We start from the raw sequence: 21,875 nt of genomic DNA, 5'->3' as shown, positions 1-21,875 counted from the left end.
TCCATGTCTCCATAAATTACTCAGACTTAGCAGACCTTATCTGCACGTGACAATGAGGTGAAATTGTAAACTTACTGTAGAAAACCAGCTGTACCTTTAACGTAAGTGAAGCCATAGCAATTTGCTTGTTTTTCCAATGAATCACACTGAAGAATGGTATAGTGTTGAGAGATGTTTACAGCTGTGGGTGCCATGACTTCACACTTAAAATTATACCTTTAACTGTTACACTCAGATTTAACTTTGGTTTGGCAGCAAGCCTAATGGAGGCTCTTAAATATGTATATATCTTGCACATGTAACGCAGTTGAAAGAGGCTTTTTTATACCCTTGACCTGGAATCCAGTAAAGGAAAAAAGTAGCATTGGTTTTACCAACAGAGTGAATCCGGCCCCCAACCAAAATTAATATTTGCACAATTAACTGTAATTGATCTTCATGCACATGGTGGTGCTCTTCTTTCATGTGCCCTAGGGCTGTGCTCTGGAGTCCTTGAGCTTGATTTGCACATCTTAATAAATGATGCTGCAGTGATAGCTGACAGATGCCTCGCACTGGGGCATCAACAATTAGTTGCTCTTAAATATCCTGATTGCTGTCTTCTCTCATACTTCTTTTAAGGAATAAAGTAGTTGGTAGAATGTTTGTAAAGTATCAGAGACAAGTAGATTCAAGAAAACATTTGCCTTGTGAGTGGCATACTCTTACAAGAGCAAGAGAAAACAGACGCATAGGGTGATGGCAGCAGTGTGAAGGGGAACGGTGATTCAGCCGGCAACTGGTAGCTCCAAAAACCAGGGCTGGGGCAGGAGGGAGCGAGTTGCAAAATGTTCTTCAATTTGTCTTGAATTTACCATCTAGTATTTCTTGACTTTCTATTTTTCTATTGCTGTAGCAATCACTGATGTAATGAACACATTAAGTACCTTTTGAAATACGTAAAACGTTTGGAAGTGGGGGAGGTGGGAATTTTCTCCGTCCTTGATTTTGTCATTTAACACCAGATATCCAGCAAAAGTTGGTTGTTGGGGTTTGGGGTTTTTTCCTTCTATTCTTCTGTTCCCTCTGAAAGAATTGACTGTGGAGATGGGACCCTCAGACTGAATGTGTGCATCCAGCGGGTTCTGAAAATGAACGGGAAGGAGGTGCTTCATTGTCACCTTTGGGTGCTGGTGCCTACACAGGAGGAATTTCTTTCAAAGAGAATGGAAATTGGGAAAGTGGGATACATGTTGTGGTGGGCATGGATTATTGTCACTTGCCTGTGAGGAGTCATTTGATAATAAAACTGATCTTTTAAGTGTAGATAAGAGTACCATATTGACTGAATAAATAATCCTGCTTTTAATGTGGTCTGGAGAGCATTTGAAGTTTTGTGTGGTCACTTCTCAAGCAGCCACATCTGTCAGAAACAGAAATATGCAGCTTAATTCACATGTGGATCCAGTTTACCCCAGTTGTGTCTGCTATGAGAAGCTCCCCATGAGTTTTTAAGGACTTTTTGTATAGGAGAAAAAGTATGGACTAGAATTGTTGTCAGGAAGACTTGCAGTAGATGTCAAGAAAAGCCTTCTCATTTCGCTGAAGGGTGTTTTAAACAACAGGTGAGGTAAACATCTGTCATGACTGACCGTCTTTCCCCAAAGTAAGATCAAGATATAACTCCGTGAATTAGATGATCTGATTATCCTTGAGGTCCCTTCCAACCTGGTATTCTGTGATTCTTATATCCTGGTCAGTGTGAACTTCTGTGATAGACGTCTGCAAGCATTAGATTTGGTCGCATTAAACAAAGTAAGAGACCTGTCTCTTCTATTTTAATCCACCGTTACTCCAGCCTATCCTGTATGCTTACCTTCCTTTTGCAGTTTCACTTTCCCTAATCTTGAAAGCGCTGGGATATTAGGAGCCCTGGTAAAGGAAAATACCTGGTGAAATGCAATCTTCATGTGAACTTCAGTGAAGTTAGTTTATCTACTGCACTTTTCAAGTTGATGTGATTAATTTGTTGCCCTATTGTTTGCATTCTTACATATGTGCAGTAAAAGGAGGGAACGTTCATCTTGCTGCAGTTATAACAGCTTTTGTGTGAGCGTGCTTCGTGTCCAAGGCCTTCAGTGTTCATTGCTCCAGAAACTTCACTGCGCAGGCTTCTCGTTCCCCCCTTGGCAGAATTTTGACAATAATTTCTCTTGTACCTGTAAGTCAGGGGAGTAATATTTGCTACTGAAACGTTGCAGGGCTGAATTTCTTTGATCATACGTTTAGTAAGCATCTTGTGCAAACAGAAAGAGGGTTGTATTTCAATTACATAAAACTTCCCTGATCTCTGAGGTGGTAGTTTTGGGGTACTTAAGCCAATGCTGCCACTGAAAAATCTTTCCTCTTTGATCTTTATGTCCAGAAACATGCCAGACCAGGAATCTGAACCATTCAACAAGCCTTCCCATTCATTTGCCACTATTCCTCAAGCAGACAAGTCCCCTCATCCAGTTTTCCATGTGGTTTTGCCAATGGTTGTGCTGGCATGGGATGAAGGAAGAGAATAGGGGACTGATGAAAGGTGAGAAGGTGCTTTTGTAACAGCAGCATTGGCTCGTGGTCACATCAGACTGGCCCCTAACAAGTGGGTTCTGTAGAGGGTAATGCTCCACGCTCTCATCAGGAGACACGTTTGATTCCTAGTTCTGCCTTTCCCTGGGTCTTCACTGAACAAAGTGAGTTGCAAATAGTTATTGCTCAACACAGAGGGCAAAAAGAAGAACCAGGCTTTGCGTAGGGGACTCCTGCTGATTGGGAAGGGCTGTGGAGACTTATCAGGAAGCTGCTTATCTTGTGGGGATCAGGAAGACCTAACCATGAAAAACGGTGCTTACGTTGACTGGGGGTTTTTCTTGAGTTGGAAGTGGAAAAGAAATAACAAACCCAGAGGAATTAAGAAATAAGTAAGTAGAATAGTAGGGCTAGAAGAGGGGGTTTTGTAAGAAGTTCCTAAGCAGGCAGAGACCCTGTGAGGTGAAGATTCACAAAGATGAGCTCGGACCTGTGGCAACAAGGGAAAAGAGCTTGACCTGCAGCTACTAATACAGGGAAAAGAGAGCTTGCAAGTGTCTCTAACGTAACGCTAGAGCTGTTGTTGCAGCTTTGATGAGCTGGTTACCGTCTTCTCTCGCTGGGAATGAAGTGGGTCTCTGTTCCCTTGGGAATACAGAAGTTATTCATTTGTTCCCAGAAGAAGGGAGAGTGCTGCTGGGAACACCAGCTGTGGCTGGTGTGGCCGATCTGCACGGTTACTGTTTGGGACGGGTGGACGTGGTGGCGTGGCGCAGTGGCTGGGCATCCCTGGAATTGTTCTGTAGGTAAAGGTCTATGGAGCAGTCTGTGCCAGGCTGGAGAGCTCGCTGCTTGGATTGTTGTCTGGACAATACTTTCACTGTATAGCTGCCGGGCTGACACACAGGGTATGTTATAGAACAGTGCTTGCTGTGTCTCTGCCTTGGCATGCCGCAGCAGGCTCTGTGTCGTAAGCACTTGCCCATGATGCTGCCAGACACAGAGGCCTGATGGCAGAGAATTTGCTTCTCAGCTGTGTAAAGATGCAGGTTCAGAGTGAGATTTCGAGTGGTAGGGAAGGTGTTTGGGAAGTTACCCCTCAGTAGCTGGCTGAGGAAAGGAGCTTGGGCCTAATACAGTGTAATAACTATAATTAGTTATTTGTTACTTGACTGAGTTAGCAAGAATCTGTCTGATAGTCTGGTTAAATAACTTCTAAACCAACTTCATTACATGGGTGTTGAATTTCAGGTGTGGTAGTGTAAGAATCCTAAAAAACGTACATCTCTAGGAAAACCAATGGTGTCTTTGTATTTTGAGCATGTATACTCGAGTACGTATGCTCTGCATATATATACTAGAGTTCAGAAGCGGGTCGGTAGTTGTTCTTGTCACGTGGCGTGCAGGTGAACTGCACTCAAGTCAGTCCTCCAGAAGACAGCAGGGTTTAGCAGGGCCATATCCAGTATTGATGTTCAGAACGAGAATAAAGAGTAATGATCTGTTTTCCATGGATTGTCATGTAATAGGTACTAGGAATTGCTTCCAGAATTGGTATTTAAGTCAAAGGAGAGCTACGCACAGGTTTGTTACAGGCGTTTTCTGCACATAAGTTTCCACTATACGTTCTGAGGTGAAATACCTACTTTTACAAAAGAACCGTGTGGAGGGAAGGTGGTTTAGTTTCTCTCTGTGCAGTGGAAGGACAGCTGGTTAAATGTGACTGCACGAAGTCTGCTCCAGCTCCTGAAATGCGTGTGGGTTTTTGTTTTGGCTGATCCCATGGAGGAGCACACAGCACCGATGCCATGTTTGACTGGGGGAGTGTGCGAACTCACGTACTTGAAGTGTGCTTAGAGGAGAACCCAGTTATGTGCATATGGGCTCTGTTGGACTTGTAGACAGTCATTTAAATTTCAGCTAAAAATACAGATGGGTTTGTAGATCACTGTCTGGCGTTTTGAATAATGCTCAAAACTTTGAATTAATTTTACTTCTTGATTCTTTCATGTGATGCTGTCATTTGCTTATTATCTCCAGTCTAGATTCATGCATTAGAAAGTGTTTATTTGGGATCCAGGGATTTTAGTTTCTTCATGAACTGTCCAGCGGTTAGGATTTCAGGAGTCAGTTCTGCTTTCAGTTTTTGTGCAATACCCTATGTAATGCAGGGAAATTAGATGTTAAAGAGGCAGCGTTTGATTACAGTGAGATTCACTTCAGTATTGGAAAGTTATTCTTGAAGTTTGCTTGTGGGCTACTTGTGTTGGAAGGTTCGGGTGGAATCTGGACACGCCTGCGCCGCTCACTCGACTCCCGCCGCGCGGTTGCTCGTAGCCTTGTCGTTCTGCATCGCTTTGGCCGTTGCCTCAGGAGGAAGGGAAGTGTGAATGTATCTCCCTGGCCCTGTTTGCTGGGGTATCAGTGAACAGGAGTTTTCCCAGACCACACTCGTGGTACCAACGCCGAGGTTTTAGGACACCCTGCTAACAGATCTCTGTGCGGAGGAGTCGGGAAATGTCACTGGTCAGCAGTGAGTTTGCAATTCCCCTATGGCGCTTTCCTTGGGCGGGATGAAGGACTGCGGTTCTCGGTTCTCCCTTGCATTGAATTAGCAGGAAGTTGTCCTAATCATCACTGCAGCCTATCAGTAGGGTCATGGTACGGTAGATCATTGTTCATAATGCGTTTGCACGTGTTCAGCGTCTTTCGTTGTACCAGGTGACCTTCAGTTTTTAATACAAAACTTAATGGATTATGCACAGGGCTGATCCGTGATCCGTGTATCATCCTTATTTATTTTATGAATCCTAACATTTACAGCCTTGCTTTGACTAATATTTAGTAAAAAGCATTTTAATTATCATGGCTTCCAAAGTCGCCACTGAATGATGAATTATAGCAAAAACACTGTTCATCTCAAAAGTGTTTGCCAATTTATGAAGATGTAATTTTATGAACATCAGTTAATAAAGTGTAGTGCATAACCCTGGGCGTGTTTAATCCCAGTTGAAATTCCATTCAATCATTTTGCTTTTCTTAGAAATACGGAGTTCCTGTAGATCCTTTTAATAGATTAATTCCACTATTTATCTTCAAAACCAAACAGGATGCTAAGTTTCCCTTCACTCAGGGTTGGGTGAGGGGATGCTTCTCCCTGAAATTGAAGCTAGTAACAGGACATAACCAGTGTGCTCATCCTCATTTCTGCTCTGTGTCTGCTTATCTGTAATGATTGGCCAAAACCAATATGCTATGACCTATATTGTATATAACCTGAATAGCAGATACATATATACAAATTGGAAGTTCTTGGTTGTGTATTGCACGTATTTGCAATTCAGTATGTTGATGCTTCTAAGACCTCTTGTCCACAGCCTGGAAACTAAAGGTCAGACATGACTGACATTTAAAAATATCGATATATGTCAAGCTTAAGATCATCTTTATGTGTTGGCCAACTTCATGAGCAAATAAGACATCTGCTTTCCACTTTTAGTGTGGGGTGATATTGGAGTTATTTATGATAATTAACAAAAGTAGTTTCTCGTTTGTTAAAAGCTTATTCCACAAGTATATAATTTCATCTAAAAGAGGCATTCTGCTTTCCAATGAGGTTTAATATTGAATTGCTATAGTAGAAGGTGCACATTTGTGTTTATATATTAAAAAAAAAATATTAAGAGTGTGTCTAGTGGTTTGGTAATTTTCTCTAAATTACTTTTAAATTGGGAATGGGATGAATGATTCTTTAACTGTATTGTATCTTCAGTTTTTATTTGCTTAGTGATATTTAATTTGGAGCTATCGTGTAATTCAATTATCTTTGTTCCATATCCATAATCTTGCTGAAATTAGGCTTTTCGGTTGGTGTTTAGAAATGTGTAGTTATCTTTTTTGTAGGATAAGACTAATGCAATGAACACTGGCCATTATTTTTTTCCTTTTCCATTACTTCAGTACAAGTTGATGAAAAACTGTTGGGAGCTGTGGTGCGACTCCCAGGCCCTCTCATCACATGTTGTACCCCCATGTTCTCTACAACGAGCGGAGAGAACAGGGGCAGTATGGGAAACTCAACAAGTCTTGGCTTATTGTAAACATTGCTTAGCAACAACTAAACCATCAGCGTGTTTTCCTCCTTTTGGGCCCCCCAGAACTGTAGGCAGGAGTCGAGGTACACAAGTGCTGCATAGAGGGAGTGATCATCTCTCCTGACCTGCGAGCTGTCATCTTCCTCAGGGTCCTTCTTGAAGGTTTTTCTGACCTGTAGTATGTCAGCCACACTCTCCCCAGCAGGCTGTCCGCTGGGAGCTCACGGAGCTGCCTCTCCCATTACCCAGGTGAAGTTGCATCGGCGTAAGCTACAGAGTAGGGTTTGGTCTGTGAAGGGTAGGGGAAAAATGGTGAATATATCTATTTCTGTGCTATAAACACAAAGGTCTGTTGTATCAGGAAATTGATCCACATAAAGCTGAGCTCTAAGCCCCCTGCTGAAACTTCTGTCGGGACTCCTGTATCCAGTGGTGTGCGAGGTGTATAGGGAAATCACACTGTGTGGCTTAATAAACGCATCCTGCAGCTTGTTGTGAGGTTTGGGCATTTGTCTCTTGTTTTCCTGGACTGAGTGAACCTCGACTGCCCTATTGCAACTTACCTATTGGCAGCTGAGGCATGAGAAGTCTTGCAGAAAAAGAGTTAGCGTTACGTACGTGCCAGGTTGTGTTAGTTGCCATTGAAGCAATTTTGATGTGTTTGAGGAAACATAATCTTCACGCCATGTTCAGAACAAGTTGCCACGAGGCTTTTGAACTGACCTTCGATGGTTGTACGGACTTTTGGATGCTGCAGTCTTGGATGTAGGAAGTTAATGTGCAGGTTTGATATTCCTAGATGACACAAGAACTTTGGAGAGAGCTGCCATAAAGATTCGCCATCTAATTCTCTACTTGTATTATAATAAGAATTAGCAAATGGCACTGGAGCAATGGACACCCGTGATGACACACCTGCCTTCTTTTTCCCAATTCCAGGGCATATTCCCTTGTGGATTCCAGTCAAGTGTCGACCTTCCTGATTTCTATTCTTCTCATAGTCTACGGCAGTTTCAGGTAAGATTTTTCTTTAAGGTTCTGCAGAATTTTTCAAATTAAAATACGGCAAGTGACTGAATGCAGTTTATGCCTTTTGTTTCACTGTACCTTTGTCAGAGTGATGGCTGATGGCAATGCACTGCTGCTTGGATTTGGAAGGGAAGAAAAAGTAGCAACTTGGGGTTTCTGAACGACATAATTGTATGTCATGTTACAAGCACATAGAGGATAACTTCGAAGTTAGTCCGTGAAGACAGCCTTTGAAATTGTGTTTTGGAGGGTATAAAAGGATTGTCGAGACAGATAGGAAAGTTATTGGCAGTAGAATTTTATATATTATGTTTCAGTATTGGTCAATTCAGCATGTCCTTGTTGTGATTGCCAGCGTGTCCTGTAAAACACATTCCTGAGTCCCGGTGCTGTTTACTGGGTGCGAGTAACAGCTTAGTAGAGAAGTGGGAAACGCAGTTTGAGTTCCAGTAGTTTGAAAACACTGGAGGTGAATTCCAGCAAAGTGTCTGAAAACTGCTGCAGGATTAGTATAAATCTTCAAAAACCAAATTTGCCCCACTTCAGGAGACTCGAGAATAGTTTAGAGTGTTGCCCCTTTAGACTTACATCTCGTATTACACCGTTTGTTTTCACATAGTGGCGCCTAAGCCATGAGATTCATACTGCCATATAAAAAAAATTAACCACAGCACGAAAGTATTATGTTTTTTTCAAACTTAAGTACAGCATGATTTTCTTGCCGTTTCTTGAAGAACATTGCTTCTTTTAACAAGCCCGTGCTGAAGGGACACACATTCACTGTGAAGTCTGTGATGAGCCTTCCCGAAATAGGTGGTAGCTCTGGTCATACATATGATGTTAAGTCACAGCTGTGAGGGTTAGGTTTTTTAAATTGCCTTCGTAAGTTGATAAAATCATATAATGAAAGAGCCAGTTTTTGATAGGAGCTGTGTCTCGTTGCTGGCGAGTATTAGGTGACTGCACTGCTGATGAAATGAAAATAGAGGTTTTAGGAAGACAAAATCTAGAGGCGATGAAAACTGAAACCCACTGTTATGGTGGTGACTTGGACAAATTCCTGTTTTGTTTGCTCAGCAAGTGAGGTCAAAAGCAGGTTTTTACAGAAAATCTAAGATACAGTGTGTCTAAGATACAGTGAAGTTCTTTAAGAAATTCAGGTGTGGTAGTAAGTTGCAAAATTATATTCATCTGGAAATTCCTAAAGTGGTAAAACAAAAACTTCTGGTGAAGTGGGTGGGTTTTCTTAGAAGAGTGACTTGGAGAGGCAAACGTTACAGCTTGGGGTGCTTGTTCTCCAGTGCCAACAGTGGTGTCTCCATCTTGGTCTCCAAGGGAGCTGTCGCAAGACAGGAAGCAAACGGCACTCCTGAGTTAACCCTCGTGTGGCAGAAATGGGGTTTGCTTCTGATTTTCAGTCTGAGAAGCAGCAAATAGAGTTACTGTGGTATGGCTGGCAAGTGACTTAAACAGAAGCGCAGTAATAGGATCAGAAAGAATTGGGTGGGTGAGTCACAAGGATAAAATCCACGTGCGTGGTGGATCTGATCTAATGCAGGAGAATGAAGGGGAACGAAGCAGCGTTTGTCCGAAACCAGAACAAACAAACAAAACCCCAAACCCCCAGGATATTCAGAAGAATGTCTGATAGATGGTGGGTAAAGCACACATCCAGAACGACGTACGGTTTACAGGGTTGGGTGCCTGGTTCTCTTACTGTGGATGAAGGAGCGTTTCCTTCCTACAGTTGTGCTGAGCCAGGGATTTTTGCTTCGAACCCTTCTGAACGTCTCTCCATGACATTCTGACTGTCCCTCGGTCCTTGAACTTGATATACTTTATTACTGACTGCCAAGGGCCAAGTGTAATCCTTTAAACCGTTACAAGCTGTACACTGGAGATGCAAGTGTATGTGTTAGTTACGGGGTTTTGAGAGTTGAGCTCAGCTTGGAGCGGGTTGTCTCCTGTGGGCTCTTGCAAGACCGCCCACTATTCTTGCCCAGGTGCTTCTCTGTAATTGAGATGTTGGGGTTACTTTGCAGGCAGCTGAATTTTTTTCTATCCTATCACATATCCACACATGGTCTCTCAGCTTATGCAAAGCCAGATTTAACCCAGAATCTACCTGTTCAAGTATCTGCTTTTAAACCAAACCGAGAAGCGTGGGAGGAAAGTGGTGTCTGGTATCTCTAGTTTTTGGGAACCTAAGGTGTGTGTGTAAATAGAAAGTAGCTCAGATGGTGTCCTCAGGGTTGGCTTTACAACTTGATGTTTACAGAAATCGCAATAGGTATTTCACAATAACAAGTAGAAAGGCTACGCTTGGAATTCGTAAGCATCTGCGGGGCAGCGCTGGCAGGGTGGAACCAGGGGTTTGGCCAGACCTCACCGACTGCTGCGGAGGTTGTCTGCATGTGGGCACACGAGGGGGTGCACGTAGAATACCTGCTGAAAGTGAGATACCCTGATCAGAGACGCGGGATTCGGGCACTCTTACTCCATGCAGGCAGAGAAAACGCTTCTGTGTGCGCTTTCTGCCATTGTTTCCCCTATTCCTATTCCCACTCTGGATCTTGCATTGGAACTCGTCCTGCGGTCTCGCAGGAATGTTTTATAAGCGACTGTAGCGATGTCAGAGCACACAGCGTATTTTAGGCGCTCCCTCTGTAATAGGCGTTGAGATTTGATTGAATTAAGCTGCGTCAGCTCAATGACTGATTCTGATTTGCAATTTGTATTTAGAGCGATTGAAATCTGGCAATTCTGTGGCAACCCACAAGTCTCCCAGTCCCAGAGCTGTTAAAATGGGTGACTGTCCTCGCTGAGCAGAGCAAGAGAGAACTTCTCAATATGTTTCATCTGCAAGCAGCGCTGCAGAGACACACTTGCTTTCATATTTCTTCCATTGTTTCATAAGAATATTCTGCAGGGTTTCCCTGAAGCATTGCTGCAGTGCAAGTGATCCATAGCTGAATCTGAACTTTCCTGATAATAACGTGCCAGCAGCTTACTCATTCCTCTGGCCTCAGCGTAACCCTAGCGAGTGGTTCCCCGTGGGAGGCTGAGCCGTGCCTCCTTTGAAACACTGCGCTGGAAATCCTACCGGCTTGAACCGCGAGGACCCCCAGCAGAACAGCCGTGCGGTTTGTAGCCCGATGGAAGGTGCTGGCTGAACGTTGCCTTTAGAAACCAGCAGAAACCGAACAAAAAAGCAAATGTTTCTCAGTTTGCGATTGTTTCACAGTCCAGTAGTTCTGAGCATATCTTGTTTCACAATATAATTTTTAACTTTGTTAGAGGATGTTTTAGGGATCACTTCTCATTTTTTTTAATTATGTTAGTGATAATCTGTAGCAGAGGGAAGGGCCAAATCGTAAAACGGCTGGAGATTATTCAGACGTTGTCTTGGATCTTGGAGCAGTTGTGTTGCTAAGTGAAAGTAACTTCCTAATCTCTGCTTACATTTGAGGTAGGGATGTTTATAGGTAATAACCTAATAATTGCTGACACGATTGCAACAGAAGGGAAAGGGCTGAAGTTACTCACGAGAAGTAGATCTCATAGTTTCGTTCCAGTTTTCTTTGCGTTATGAGGTGCCCGATGCCACGGAGAAAATGATGGTGTGAAGTTCTGGCGAAACTGTGCTATTTTGGAGAGGAATGAAACGCTGCTCTGAAAAGAATTAACTTGTTTGGCTGAATCTTGGATCGAGTCCTGGAGGGTTGTCAGCCTCCTCCTGGATTTTTTTTAGCTCGAGAGGAAAATTATGAGGCTACAGTGCATTAATGGGGAAAAAGAAAGTGTGAATGAAGGATGAAGGCACTCCAGACAAGAGACAGAGCAGGAGGATCAAGGAGAACGAGCTAAGAAGAGCAGGTTAATTTGTTAGGATTTTAGTGGTCTGCCTTGCTTCTTTGTACTTTTGATAACGTTGTAGTTGATGATCCTCAGTCTGGGTAGAAATGCTCTGTGTTTGAGGCTGAAGCTTCCTCATATTTTGCCTGAGCCCAAAAGCTGCTTTAACTTCATACCACTGTTTAGGAGCCCTTGCATTACAGAAGCAGAAGAATCAAGCCTGGTTTAGGCCGGAGGAGCCTTGCTTTGGTTTTGTTTTATACAGTGGAACTGCTCAACCCCTCTTTCTTTAACGCACCACATCCGCCGTGGTCCTGGAGACCTCTGTGTGCTTGGGTTCAGGCTGTGTGCCTGCAGCACGAGCTGCTCCCTGCGCCCTGCAGTGGGTAACCCGCACACTAAAACAAAACAACTTGGATACCTATGGAATTGCGTAGGAGATTGTGGCGCATGTTTTACTTGTCTGGCAAATGAATAAAACTTGTTTCCTTTGCTTGTACGATTACTCACAGTTCAACTTCAAAAGGAGTTTAATGCTCGTTGACCTGGAACTCTTAATGAAATACTTGGTATTTGATGCTGCTGCAGTCTTAAGACAGGTTCTCTGTAGCTTGCTTGAATAAACAAATCTGCAGCTAAGTCATGGATACCATGCATTTATCAGAATGAGAAGCTATCATGGTAACCTGGACTGTTAGTATTTTTGTATAAAACAACCTAGAATTTAATGCTAGAAACGATTGCTGCCCCAAATGGACCTTAAATGAAATTTGCCTGTTTCACAGAGTTATGCCAAAATTTGTTAGGCTATCATTTAGAAGTTGCATCAAAGCCAAAGCCTGTAGCAAAACGTGTAGAAGACTGTGTTATTTGGGGATTTTTTTAAGTGTATATATGAAAACGAAAAGACTCAATTAGAGCTGAGCTGGGTACACAGGGAAATGTTGTCGGCTCCTATGGATGAAGTAAGCTGTATCGGTTTGTACTATTTATTCAGAGCTTCCTCTCCTCATCTCTTCTATGTGTATCTAAAATATGTATCTCGTTAGTTTCTAGGCTTTGCTGAAATGTCTTCAGTTAAGTAGGACCCTACATCCAGCAGACAAGTGCCTATAAGCTGGTTTTGGTCATCAGCCATAACAAGATTTAGAGGAAGGAGATAATTCTGTTTTAAAGCTGAAACCCAGTAGCTAAATTTGAATGAAAAGGATCAAAATGAGAACTTGGAAAGAGTTCAAATACATCAGAGAATTGAAACGTTTATTGCATTTCCATCATGTTCCACACTTCCCCGTAATGCAGATGTTTATCTTTGTTGCTGCGGTTTCGTGTTAACACTTACCCGTTCAGACGCGGGCGACTGGTCTCACCATCAGAACCTGTGTGATTTGGTGCCTCACCCGTAACCATAAGCATTAGTTTTTTTTGCAGTGTATGGTGTTTTTTCTAATAATCAGAGTTGTTATTCTCAGGGAGAGGGTGCTGTGGTGGAAGGGCAGTGAGACCACAGCTGAGGAGCCTCAACGGGAGCCTGAAACTTGCCTGTTAAGTCTGCTTTGTTTCCTGCAGGTCTCTTAACATGGACTTTGAGAATCAAGACAAAGAGAAGGACAGTAGCAGCGTGGCTGGGTCTTTTAATGGCAACAGCACCAATAACAGTAAGGGTTAGCTTTACTCCTTACCTCTCTGTCACCGCGTCAGTGTGCTGCGTCTTCTGCTTCACCTCTCCGTGTGTTTCAGCTATGTGCTTGTAGGGTCACCTGATGTAATGGAACTCTTTTGTCTCAGCACTTGCCGTTTGCCACGCGCTAACACTGCTGTCTAGTTCGTGCCCATGGAAGCTAAATTTAAACGTCGACGTCACATTTCCATAATGCGTAGAAATTGCACGCTGCGCGGTTTGTCAGCTTTGCCTGGAAATGGAAACGGCTTTCCTTTAAAAAGGACCACCACACAGTTACGAGAAGGGAACCTAACTCGGTTTTGTCTGGCCTTTATCACTGCAGTGTGTTAGCTAGCCCATAAGCAGTGAGAGATCTCATGGTATCCATGCCATCCGTAAGGATGATTCAGCTTTGTGGACAGGGAAATTTCACATGGCTTTGGGCGACGCATCTATAATGGACAACAAAGTATGTGTCTACACACAGTCCGTTCAGAGCGGGGATTAACATGTCAGCTCCTGTATGGTGATTGTCCCCTCTGTAACCTATAAATAGATTCCAGGCAGCTTGGCCTTTTGAGTGCACTCTTTTGCAGGTAAAAATGTATATGTGAACAGTTAAGAGTGGAATGTGTCGTACACAGTGTGCTGTAAATTCACACCTGAGTTTAACTTCCAGCAGTTTATATGGCCACATTCAGGGCATAGGCTAAAACCAGCACAGTCCCTTTTGCTTTTCTGCCCTTTTGGGTCTTTTTTTTTTTTAATACAGACTCTTGGAATTTGCCTAGTTGTCAGTTGTCCCTCTGTTGACAGCACCGAGCAAAGAGCTTGCTGTGCTTGGTGATTCAGCAATGAACACTGGAGGCTCCTGGCATCTGGGAAGCAGGAGCAGGCCGTCGGGGGCTGGGGGGCGAGCTATCAAAACAATCAGGGATGAAATGAGGAGCCTTGACATTTAACACTGCAGGCACTGATTCCCATACGCCAAGGTGGTTTGCAGTGTCATTTCTGGGGTTTTGCTGTGTGTGTTGTTTCCCTTGGGAAGTCGAAGGGCATGTGAATAAATGCTCTTTCTCAAAGGAGGAGGAACGAGATCTAAGTCACAGATTAGAACACAGGAATTTCTGTCTCACACTGCCATCGCTGCGCTGTCTGCGTTGTACTTTACCCTTTTGTACCAGACCTCAGTAACACACAATTCCCAAGTGACTGACTTCTGCTTTTTATTTTTAAAATTTACTGTGCTGCTTATGTTTAAGAATAAGATCCATGACCTGAACTGGTACATGACCATCAGTGCAAGTGTCATGGCTCCCAGGCTCGTGTTTAGCTTTTCTCTCATGAAAATGGTTGGCAGATACTGGTAGTAGTGACTATATGTCACGTGTGTTTGAGGTTTTTCCACGTGTTCGGGTACGTGGTAACTGTGAGCTGTGTAGGTAACCCCTCACTTAGACAGGTTGCCACTCTTCCACAGGAAAAAATAACACAGGTACGTTCTCTCACACAAAATGTCTGTGTGTACGAGCACACACACACACAGATTCTGCTTGATAACCTAAAAGCTTATCCTTACAATCCTGGGGCTGGTGAATCCCTGCTTCGTACTAATTATTTTGAGATAACACAGTGATGTTAAGCTGGTTTTAAATCTCATCTAGGTCTGAGTCTTGCATGAATTTTTTGTTAGAGACAATTTGGACACTTCTTACCAAGTGGCTACTTCAGATGTTACCTGCTGTTCTAATGCTCTACATGTACCCATTTTTAATGGGTTATTACTTGTGGCTCCCCCCGCCCCCCCTCGCAATCAAATGTAAATACAGCTACAGAGACTGGCTAAGTATTAGGATTTGCGGGGATAGGTGGACTTTTCAGAGCCTGATCTTCTCAATTTTGTTACTAATTCTAAGAACTTGTGGTAAAATGTAGTAAAAAATGTTTTGCCCCACTGTTAATATCCCCAGGAGTCACACTGCATGGTTGAGGTGAGGGAAATAATCAGAATAAACCACACCAGTATCTCTGTACTGCTTAATCACTTCCAGCTCTGGAACGTGAGCATGGATTTTTGTTGGTTTGCAGCAGAAAAGGCGATGGCAGTGCAGGCTGAACTGAGCTGGTAGTGTCATAAACAGGTACATGGCCAGGATGTTTCTTGAAAACTGCCCTTTATTGTTAGGCTTGGTGTTATCTGGTGAGTGCAATCAGTGATGCAATGTAAGTGCACGGTGGCCTTCGCCCAAGTGGAATTTGAAGCCGTGGCAGCCTTTGCAGGAGCTCGCTCAGCCGAACGCTGCCTGCAGCTCTGCTCTGGGCCAGGCCCTTTACCTCCTGCGCAGGGGTTAAACACAGCTCCCCTGCGCTCTGTTCAACACGGCCGTGTAAACAGTGTAAATTGAAGCAGAGAGATAATTGCTGTATGATTCCTAATCCCTAAGTCATGTTAATTTTTGTAACTTGTTATTCATTCTATCCGTGGCACAAGAAAAAAACCCGTACACTTTCCTTGAGCCTTCAATTCTTGGGCTGTGCAAGCAGGACTCCTGGTGCACACCCCCAGCCACCGCGGCCGTGCGCCTTAGCTGGAGTGGTTTGCACAGACTGCTTGGTTATGGTACCACCCGAGGACCTCGGAGTGAACGTCCGTTGCACCGGCGCTGAGATGGGATCACAGTACTGACCTCAGCTGCGTCGGCGAGGACGGGGTGTCGGTACGTGCGTGGAAGTTAAACGTCGCTCTCTCTCTTCTGCAGGTATTCAAACCATTGATTCCACCCAGGCCTTGTTCCTGCCGATCGGAGCGTCTGTCTCTCTCCTAGTTATGTTCTTCTTCTTTGATTCAGTTCAAGTTGTCTTTACAATATGCACAGCAGGTGACTAAGTTTTCTTCTCTTTATAAGAATTGGAATAGAACAGAAAGCGTTCTTATGATTAAATATTGTTGATAAGAATCACAATACATGTCAAAGTACACTTTAAAAAACCAAACCTCGTTGGGTTTCACAGTTGTATTTTCATGTCTCTGCAGCTATTAATAAGTGACAAGTATTATTGAAGAGGTATTTTCCACTTAGATTTGCTAAACCTACTAAACTATAAATTGCCAGAGTTTGGAAAGATGCCAGATGTATTGTTTTACCTAGAGTTCTCTTGTTTATAAACCAGTGCCCAGAACTCTACATGGGATTTTGTAGTTCAGGTACTTTATGGGATCACAGCATAGTTCTGGAGATCCTACCCAGAGGCTTCTTTTCCTGGTTTAATTCTGGTTTTTGCTTTTGTGCAGTTTTTCTTTCTTTCAAGGGTACTTCTGGTCTCAGGAGCATTTTGTTATGTTACAGAATACTCAGGAGTATTCTGTTGCACTGCTGGAATTTAGAACAAAAATCAAATGGTTGTCCGCAAATAAATGGCAAGTCCTCTGATCCTCTTTATTGCTATTTACATTTTGACATTTAAGTAAATACCAGGGGCTTGTATTTTGGAAAATTTTGGCCTTTTAATTTTTTTTTTGCAGTTCTTCAAGAGACTGGCTGCCATTCAGGGTAGCAAGATTCTTCCTGCTGCTCCACATTTGCAGCAGCTTTAAAAACTGTTCCCCTCAGTCCATATACTGAGGCCATGAAGATTTTTAAACCCCTGAATACCCCTCATCCTCTCTGACGTTGTGTGTATGCGATGCAGGCATCTCCCTCGTGATCTGACTCCTGAGCCAGGAGTGTGTCCTCTGCAGCCTCTTAAACAGGGCTGATGTTGATGGGTGAAATCTAAATCTCTGCTCTTGACACGAGTCTTGAGGCTCCTGTCTCGGATTCTGGCCCTGTAGGGGTGTGTTGAATATCTTAACGTTGCCCTATGACACGTAGGTTATTCCATATTAAAAATAAATCATTCCTTCATATACATTCTAATACAAGCTAGATATTAGGGGAGTATATATACACACATGTGTGTAAGGTATTACAAGGGAAGATTTATGATTAAAACCAAAGTTTGGTCAAGCTAATTGGCCCATTTATTTCCAGAATGACCTTGATATTTGTAGCTGTATCTGGAACATTTGTGGTGCGTAACTGGACGATGTTTGGTCAGCTGGGGCCCGCTGCAGGTTTAAGAGGATTGACTCTGTCTGGATTAGTGCGCTTGGGTGTCTTTATTCTTGAAGCTGGTTTCAAGACACTTTTGTGCTTTCCCTTGGCCTTGCATCAGAGGGTGGCATTGAGGACAGGGGACTTTGGCCCCAGAACCTCTGAAATGCAAAGCTTCGTTAGAGGCTGTATAGCAGGAGGTGGGAACTTGGAGCTGTGGGACTTGGTCCCCTGTCCCCTGAAGCTCAAGTAGCGCCACGTTACGGCGTCTGTTTGTAGGTTGGAGAGGCTGACGTGGGGACACAGACTGGCCTTCCAGGGCAGGTACAGCAAACGGGAGAGGCCGGGAGAGCTGCGAAGCAGAGGGCAGAGCTGAAGAGCTGGCGTGCTGCCTGCAGACAGGAGTTGAGCCAAGGGATTGCCGGCTGAATAATAAGGACTGGGAGTGGGTGCTCGTGGGCACGGTGTGTTAGTGTGATTACATTTGAACTCTGACACTGAGCCCAGCTCCGGGGTGGCAGTGGTTGGAAATACCAGGACAGGAGGTGTGGGGAAGAGCTGGAGGGGAGGAAGGAGGAGGAGAACTTCCAGGGGCCGAGAGGGTCCGTCTGGAGTGGGGAAGGGCGCAGGCCTTGCTGCGCAGTGTTCTTTGCCAGGCACCTCTGAAAAGGTTCCTCGTTCCGCGTGTGCAGAGGTGCCACCCTTCAGCCCTTCCCTACCCGTCCTGCTTGGTGTCCTGCTCTCTGATAGGACTGCGAGTTCCCACGGTGCTGTTTGCACACAGACACTTTTTATTCTAAAATTGATCTTCTTTAAAAAAAAAAATCCTGCAGAATTGAGGGGTGAAAAGATGTGGTTTGACCAAATCCATTTCTTTTCTCCAGTTGGCTTGAGCTGTGTGCTAAGGAGAATGTTTGATTCCTTCCCACCATCTTCATTTGAGAGGAGAGGGGGAAAAAAAAACACTTTTAAAACCTAACAACCACCACCCCCAGTTTATGAGGAAGGAGTAGAGAACAGCACAAGCGGTCTGCAGCCTGCAGAAAATGTCGAGACACGCTTCCATTTTTGTTGCAGGCTGTTGGGGCGCGCGGTGCTGACATGTCGGCGTCCCCACGCCCGCGCTCGCCGGCGTTTGAAACAGTCCTCGGTGCTGTTCTTTCTGAAAACACTGGCAGGAGAAACGATTAGAAGCACCAGCAGTTACTGAGCATTTTTACGAATGCGTGGGTGGGATAAGTATGCTCCTTAAAAAAGAACATGTTTATGGAACTAGTCTATTTGGATATGTATGTATTTTTACCATCCTGTTCTCAAAAACTTAAATCACTTTGTATTAACAGATTTGAGTCTCCAGCTAGGATATAGCTTAAGCTGTGCTGCGTTTCAGTAATGAATAAAGGGCTTTGAGTGAGATGGGGAAAAAAGCTGAGTTAAAAAGTGAAAAACCCCTTTATTATGCTGACATAGTCAGTGTCGTATGCTGAAGAATTTCAAAAGAATCTCACAAGCAGTTTGTAGTAAGTTGGGGTTTGGGTTTTTCTTGTCAGAATATTTGAAGACTGTTTTTCTTGCTGACATGATCGTGAATAGCTTTGACTTATTTTTTTTTTTAAGGTTTAGGGCTGGGGCGTTGCATTCCTGTGAGAACGTTCCCTCCTTTTATTTTGATGGAAGTTTGAAAGCACGCTAACAATTGAAGTTCTGCCGAAATCCTTGGAGACTTGAGCGGCTCCTGCTTTAGTAATACCGCAGCGTGTGATACTAGGACATTGTTGCAAGAGCTTTTTTGAATTGGAGAAGCTTGTTTGTGTACCGTAGAAATTAGATCTGAATGTACTAATACTACCTTTTCTTCTTTTTCTAGTCCTTGCAACAATAGCTTTCGCTTTCCTTCTGCTCCCGATGTGCCAGTACTTAACACGGCCTTGTTCACCTCAAAACAAGTAAGGACTTGAGAAATCTTTTGCTCTGGTGTGTTGTATTTATTTCTTTTAATGAGAATCCTTCAACAGACTCTTCGGTTACGAGCATTAAGCTCAGGGCTGATGTTTGGGCATATTTTTGGTGCCAACACCACGTTTCCACTTTGGAAGCAGGAAGCATAATTTCTGCATGCCACCAAGCCTGCCAGCCTGGGGAACACGGTGCTGTGGCAGGGAGCTGGATTTCCCGACAGCGGCTTTTAACACGTTTGGCTTACTTTGGCTGAGATGTCAGAGTCTGGGATTTGGTGTTGGGTTTTAATGTTTGTTAACACTGCACTGTGGATTTTCATGCTGGCTGTTGCAGAGACAGTAGTTACGCTAGTGAAAATCACAGTTCTTAACATCATGTTTTGGAACTCATTTTCTTTTTTTTTTAACCTTGTGACTGGCGTTCGTGTTGCAAAAAGCCCTGTCTTGGATGATAGCAGGGAATAGCATTAATGGTAGCAATTTCAGGAGAGGTGCCAGGATTTACAGTGTTTTTTGCATCTCTGTAGGTCAGGCCTTACGCACATGATGTGAATGTGAGGAAAGCTTTTATTTTGTTGCTGTTTTGGTACCTATTTGTGGCAAAGGAACTTCCTTTCAGTTGTTCTTGGCATCTTTCATCAGCAGTTGAGCCTTTTTCCAAGTGTCCATTTTCTGTTCTTTAAATGGAAGTGTAAAGTCTTCTAGGTAATGTTTGTATGTTGTTCCTAGGATTTCCTTTGGCTGCTGCGGGCGTTTCACTGCTGCTGAGTTGCTCTCGTTTTCTCTGTCTGTGATGCTTGTCCTTATCTGGGTCCTAACTGGCCACTGGCTCCTTATGGATGGTGAGTATGTGAATTAAGGGATTTCACTGCCGGTTTGTGCCTGTTCTGACACATCCAGTCACCTGGGGATGATTGGTGGCATTGTTAGTAGTAATGGCTTGCTGAGGTGTAACGCTGCGTGGTAGACTCCCTGAGAACAACGTGCCAGGGTGGTGTTTGGGCACCTGTTTTTCTGGTTTGTGAAAGCTTCCAGGGAAGCGCTCGCACACTCATGAAGGGTTTTCGGCACTTGCATGGTGTGGGGTGAGTCGCCGGTTTAGTTCAAGATGTGTGCAGACGGTGGTTGTTCATGAATCATAACTTGATCTTAACCTGGTTAATTTTTGCTGTGCATCATCTTGTTTTTCGGTTCAGATGATCAAATGCTTTGTTGTGAGACAGCTCACAGTAGCTGGTTGTCTTTGATCTCTTTGATGCTTGCCAGTTAGGATGGTGAGATGGGCAAAGCTGGCGGGCGTCCAGTTGGCTTGAAGGTGTGTTCTGGGTTTTTTTTTGTGCTGGTTGAACTGAATTCTCAGTTTACTGTTCCGAAAAGGAGCTTTCCTCCTCCCCTCCTGCCTTCCAAATCTCTTGTGCTAGCTCTGGCACTCATTTAATCACATGGTAAGCTAATTCAGCTCACTCGAATGGCAGCGTACTCTTTTTAAGCCAGGCTATTTTTCTGCTGCTGCAGTGAGATGAATTGGATTATTGTGCAATCAGGTATGTGCTAAATTTGGCAAAAGGTAAGTGGCAACATGATGGGATCTAAGAGGATGGAGTGGCTGCGGTAGCAAAGGGATGAAGGGGTAGCCGGGAGCAGGACCTCAGCTTTGCAGTAGTGTCGGGCAGCTAAATTGGGTTAGGACAGCTGGTGAAACGGCACCCTGAGGTTGCGGTTGCCTCATAAAAAACGGCTGGGACAACATTACCTGCCCGTGAAGTTGTTTGTTGCACTAGAAAACATAAATCCCATCAGCTTTCCAGCTCCTCCCAAACGAGAGAGCAGCAGCAGCAAGTCCGTAGCACCGAAACCTCTCACGGCACTTGGATTATTTTGCTGTTTGTCGGCGTTAGGTTCCATTGGTGTTTCCTGCGGCCCTGCACATTCCACCTGCTGCATACCAGGGAATGCCTCCTGCACACAGGCATACAGGGAATGCCACAGCGCCAGGAAAAGTGCAGTCGTGTGGTTTGCGCTGAGCAGCGCAGCCCACCCTGAAGTCAAGGGTGGGTTTGCTGTGCAGCAGCTGCAAAGCTACGTGCAGTGTCAGGGGTGGAGTCTGGTGAAATCTGGAGGGTCTTGTCTACTCTGCGATATCGACAGAAGCATTTACTTAAAACCAGCTATTTTTGGGAGCGCTTCAGTCTCAAATAGCAGGCTTTGAGGTAATTAATCTGCAGAGCGCTGCACTGGTGCAGAGTGGGTTCTGGGGTTTGTTTCTCTTGGTGGGGGTTTACGCTGTACTGAGTTGTGTGGACACCCCCCGGCTTCGGAGGATTTGACGTAGCTTATGTGAAGGCATCTTGTACTGCATAGGTAAGTCTCCCGTCAGTTGTTCAAATCCAGTTAAATCCACGTTTGTGAGTGACACTGAACAGGGAGCAGCATTTACTGGCCTGCGCCAGGGAGACAGACCCTGGGGTTTTACTCCTCGTGCTGTACCCACTGCAAGACCCCGTTAATGGGGTTGTGAGGGCGCTGTGGGCAGCGAGTGCCGCTCGGTGATCGACGCCGGTGAAGCGCTGCTCGCCGGCAGCGTTCGGCTGTGCTGGGCTCCAGCTCCCCTGCGCGCGGGGGCCGATGG

The 21,875-nt window shown here is 44.4% G+C and overlaps 1 protein-coding gene across 1 annotated transcript in view; it reads left to right on the top strand.

The window, feature by feature from the left end:
- LOC104509356 (signal peptide peptidase-like 3) overlaps nt 1-20,088 on the top strand; it is a gene marked incomplete at its 3' end in the record, with an annotated part of 34,744 nt that extends 14,656 nt beyond the window's left edge. The window contains exons 4-8 of the mRNA XM_010151278.1: nt 7,587-7,664; nt 13,101-13,189; nt 15,954-16,073; nt 19,156-19,234; nt 19,976-20,088. Of these exons, the coding sequence (XP_010149580.1) occupies nt 7,587-7,664; nt 13,101-13,189; nt 15,954-16,073; nt 19,156-19,234; nt 19,976-20,088 (479 nt within the window). The remainder of the gene's footprint in view (nt 1-7,586; nt 7,665-13,100; nt 13,190-15,953; nt 16,074-19,155; nt 19,235-19,975) is intronic.
- Between the last annotated feature and the right edge of the window lie 1,787 nt (nt 20,089-21,875).

This window comes from Eurypyga helias, unplaced genomic scaffold (assembly GCF_000690775.1).
Source record: "Eurypyga helias isolate BGI_N326 unplaced genomic scaffold, ASM69077v1 scaffold1225, whole genome shotgun sequence".
Lineage (NCBI taxonomy): Eukaryota > Metazoa > Chordata > Aves > Eurypygiformes > Eurypygidae > Eurypyga > Eurypyga helias.
Note: the sequence above shows the minus strand (reverse complement) of the source record. Positions and strands in the feature narration are given on the sequence as shown.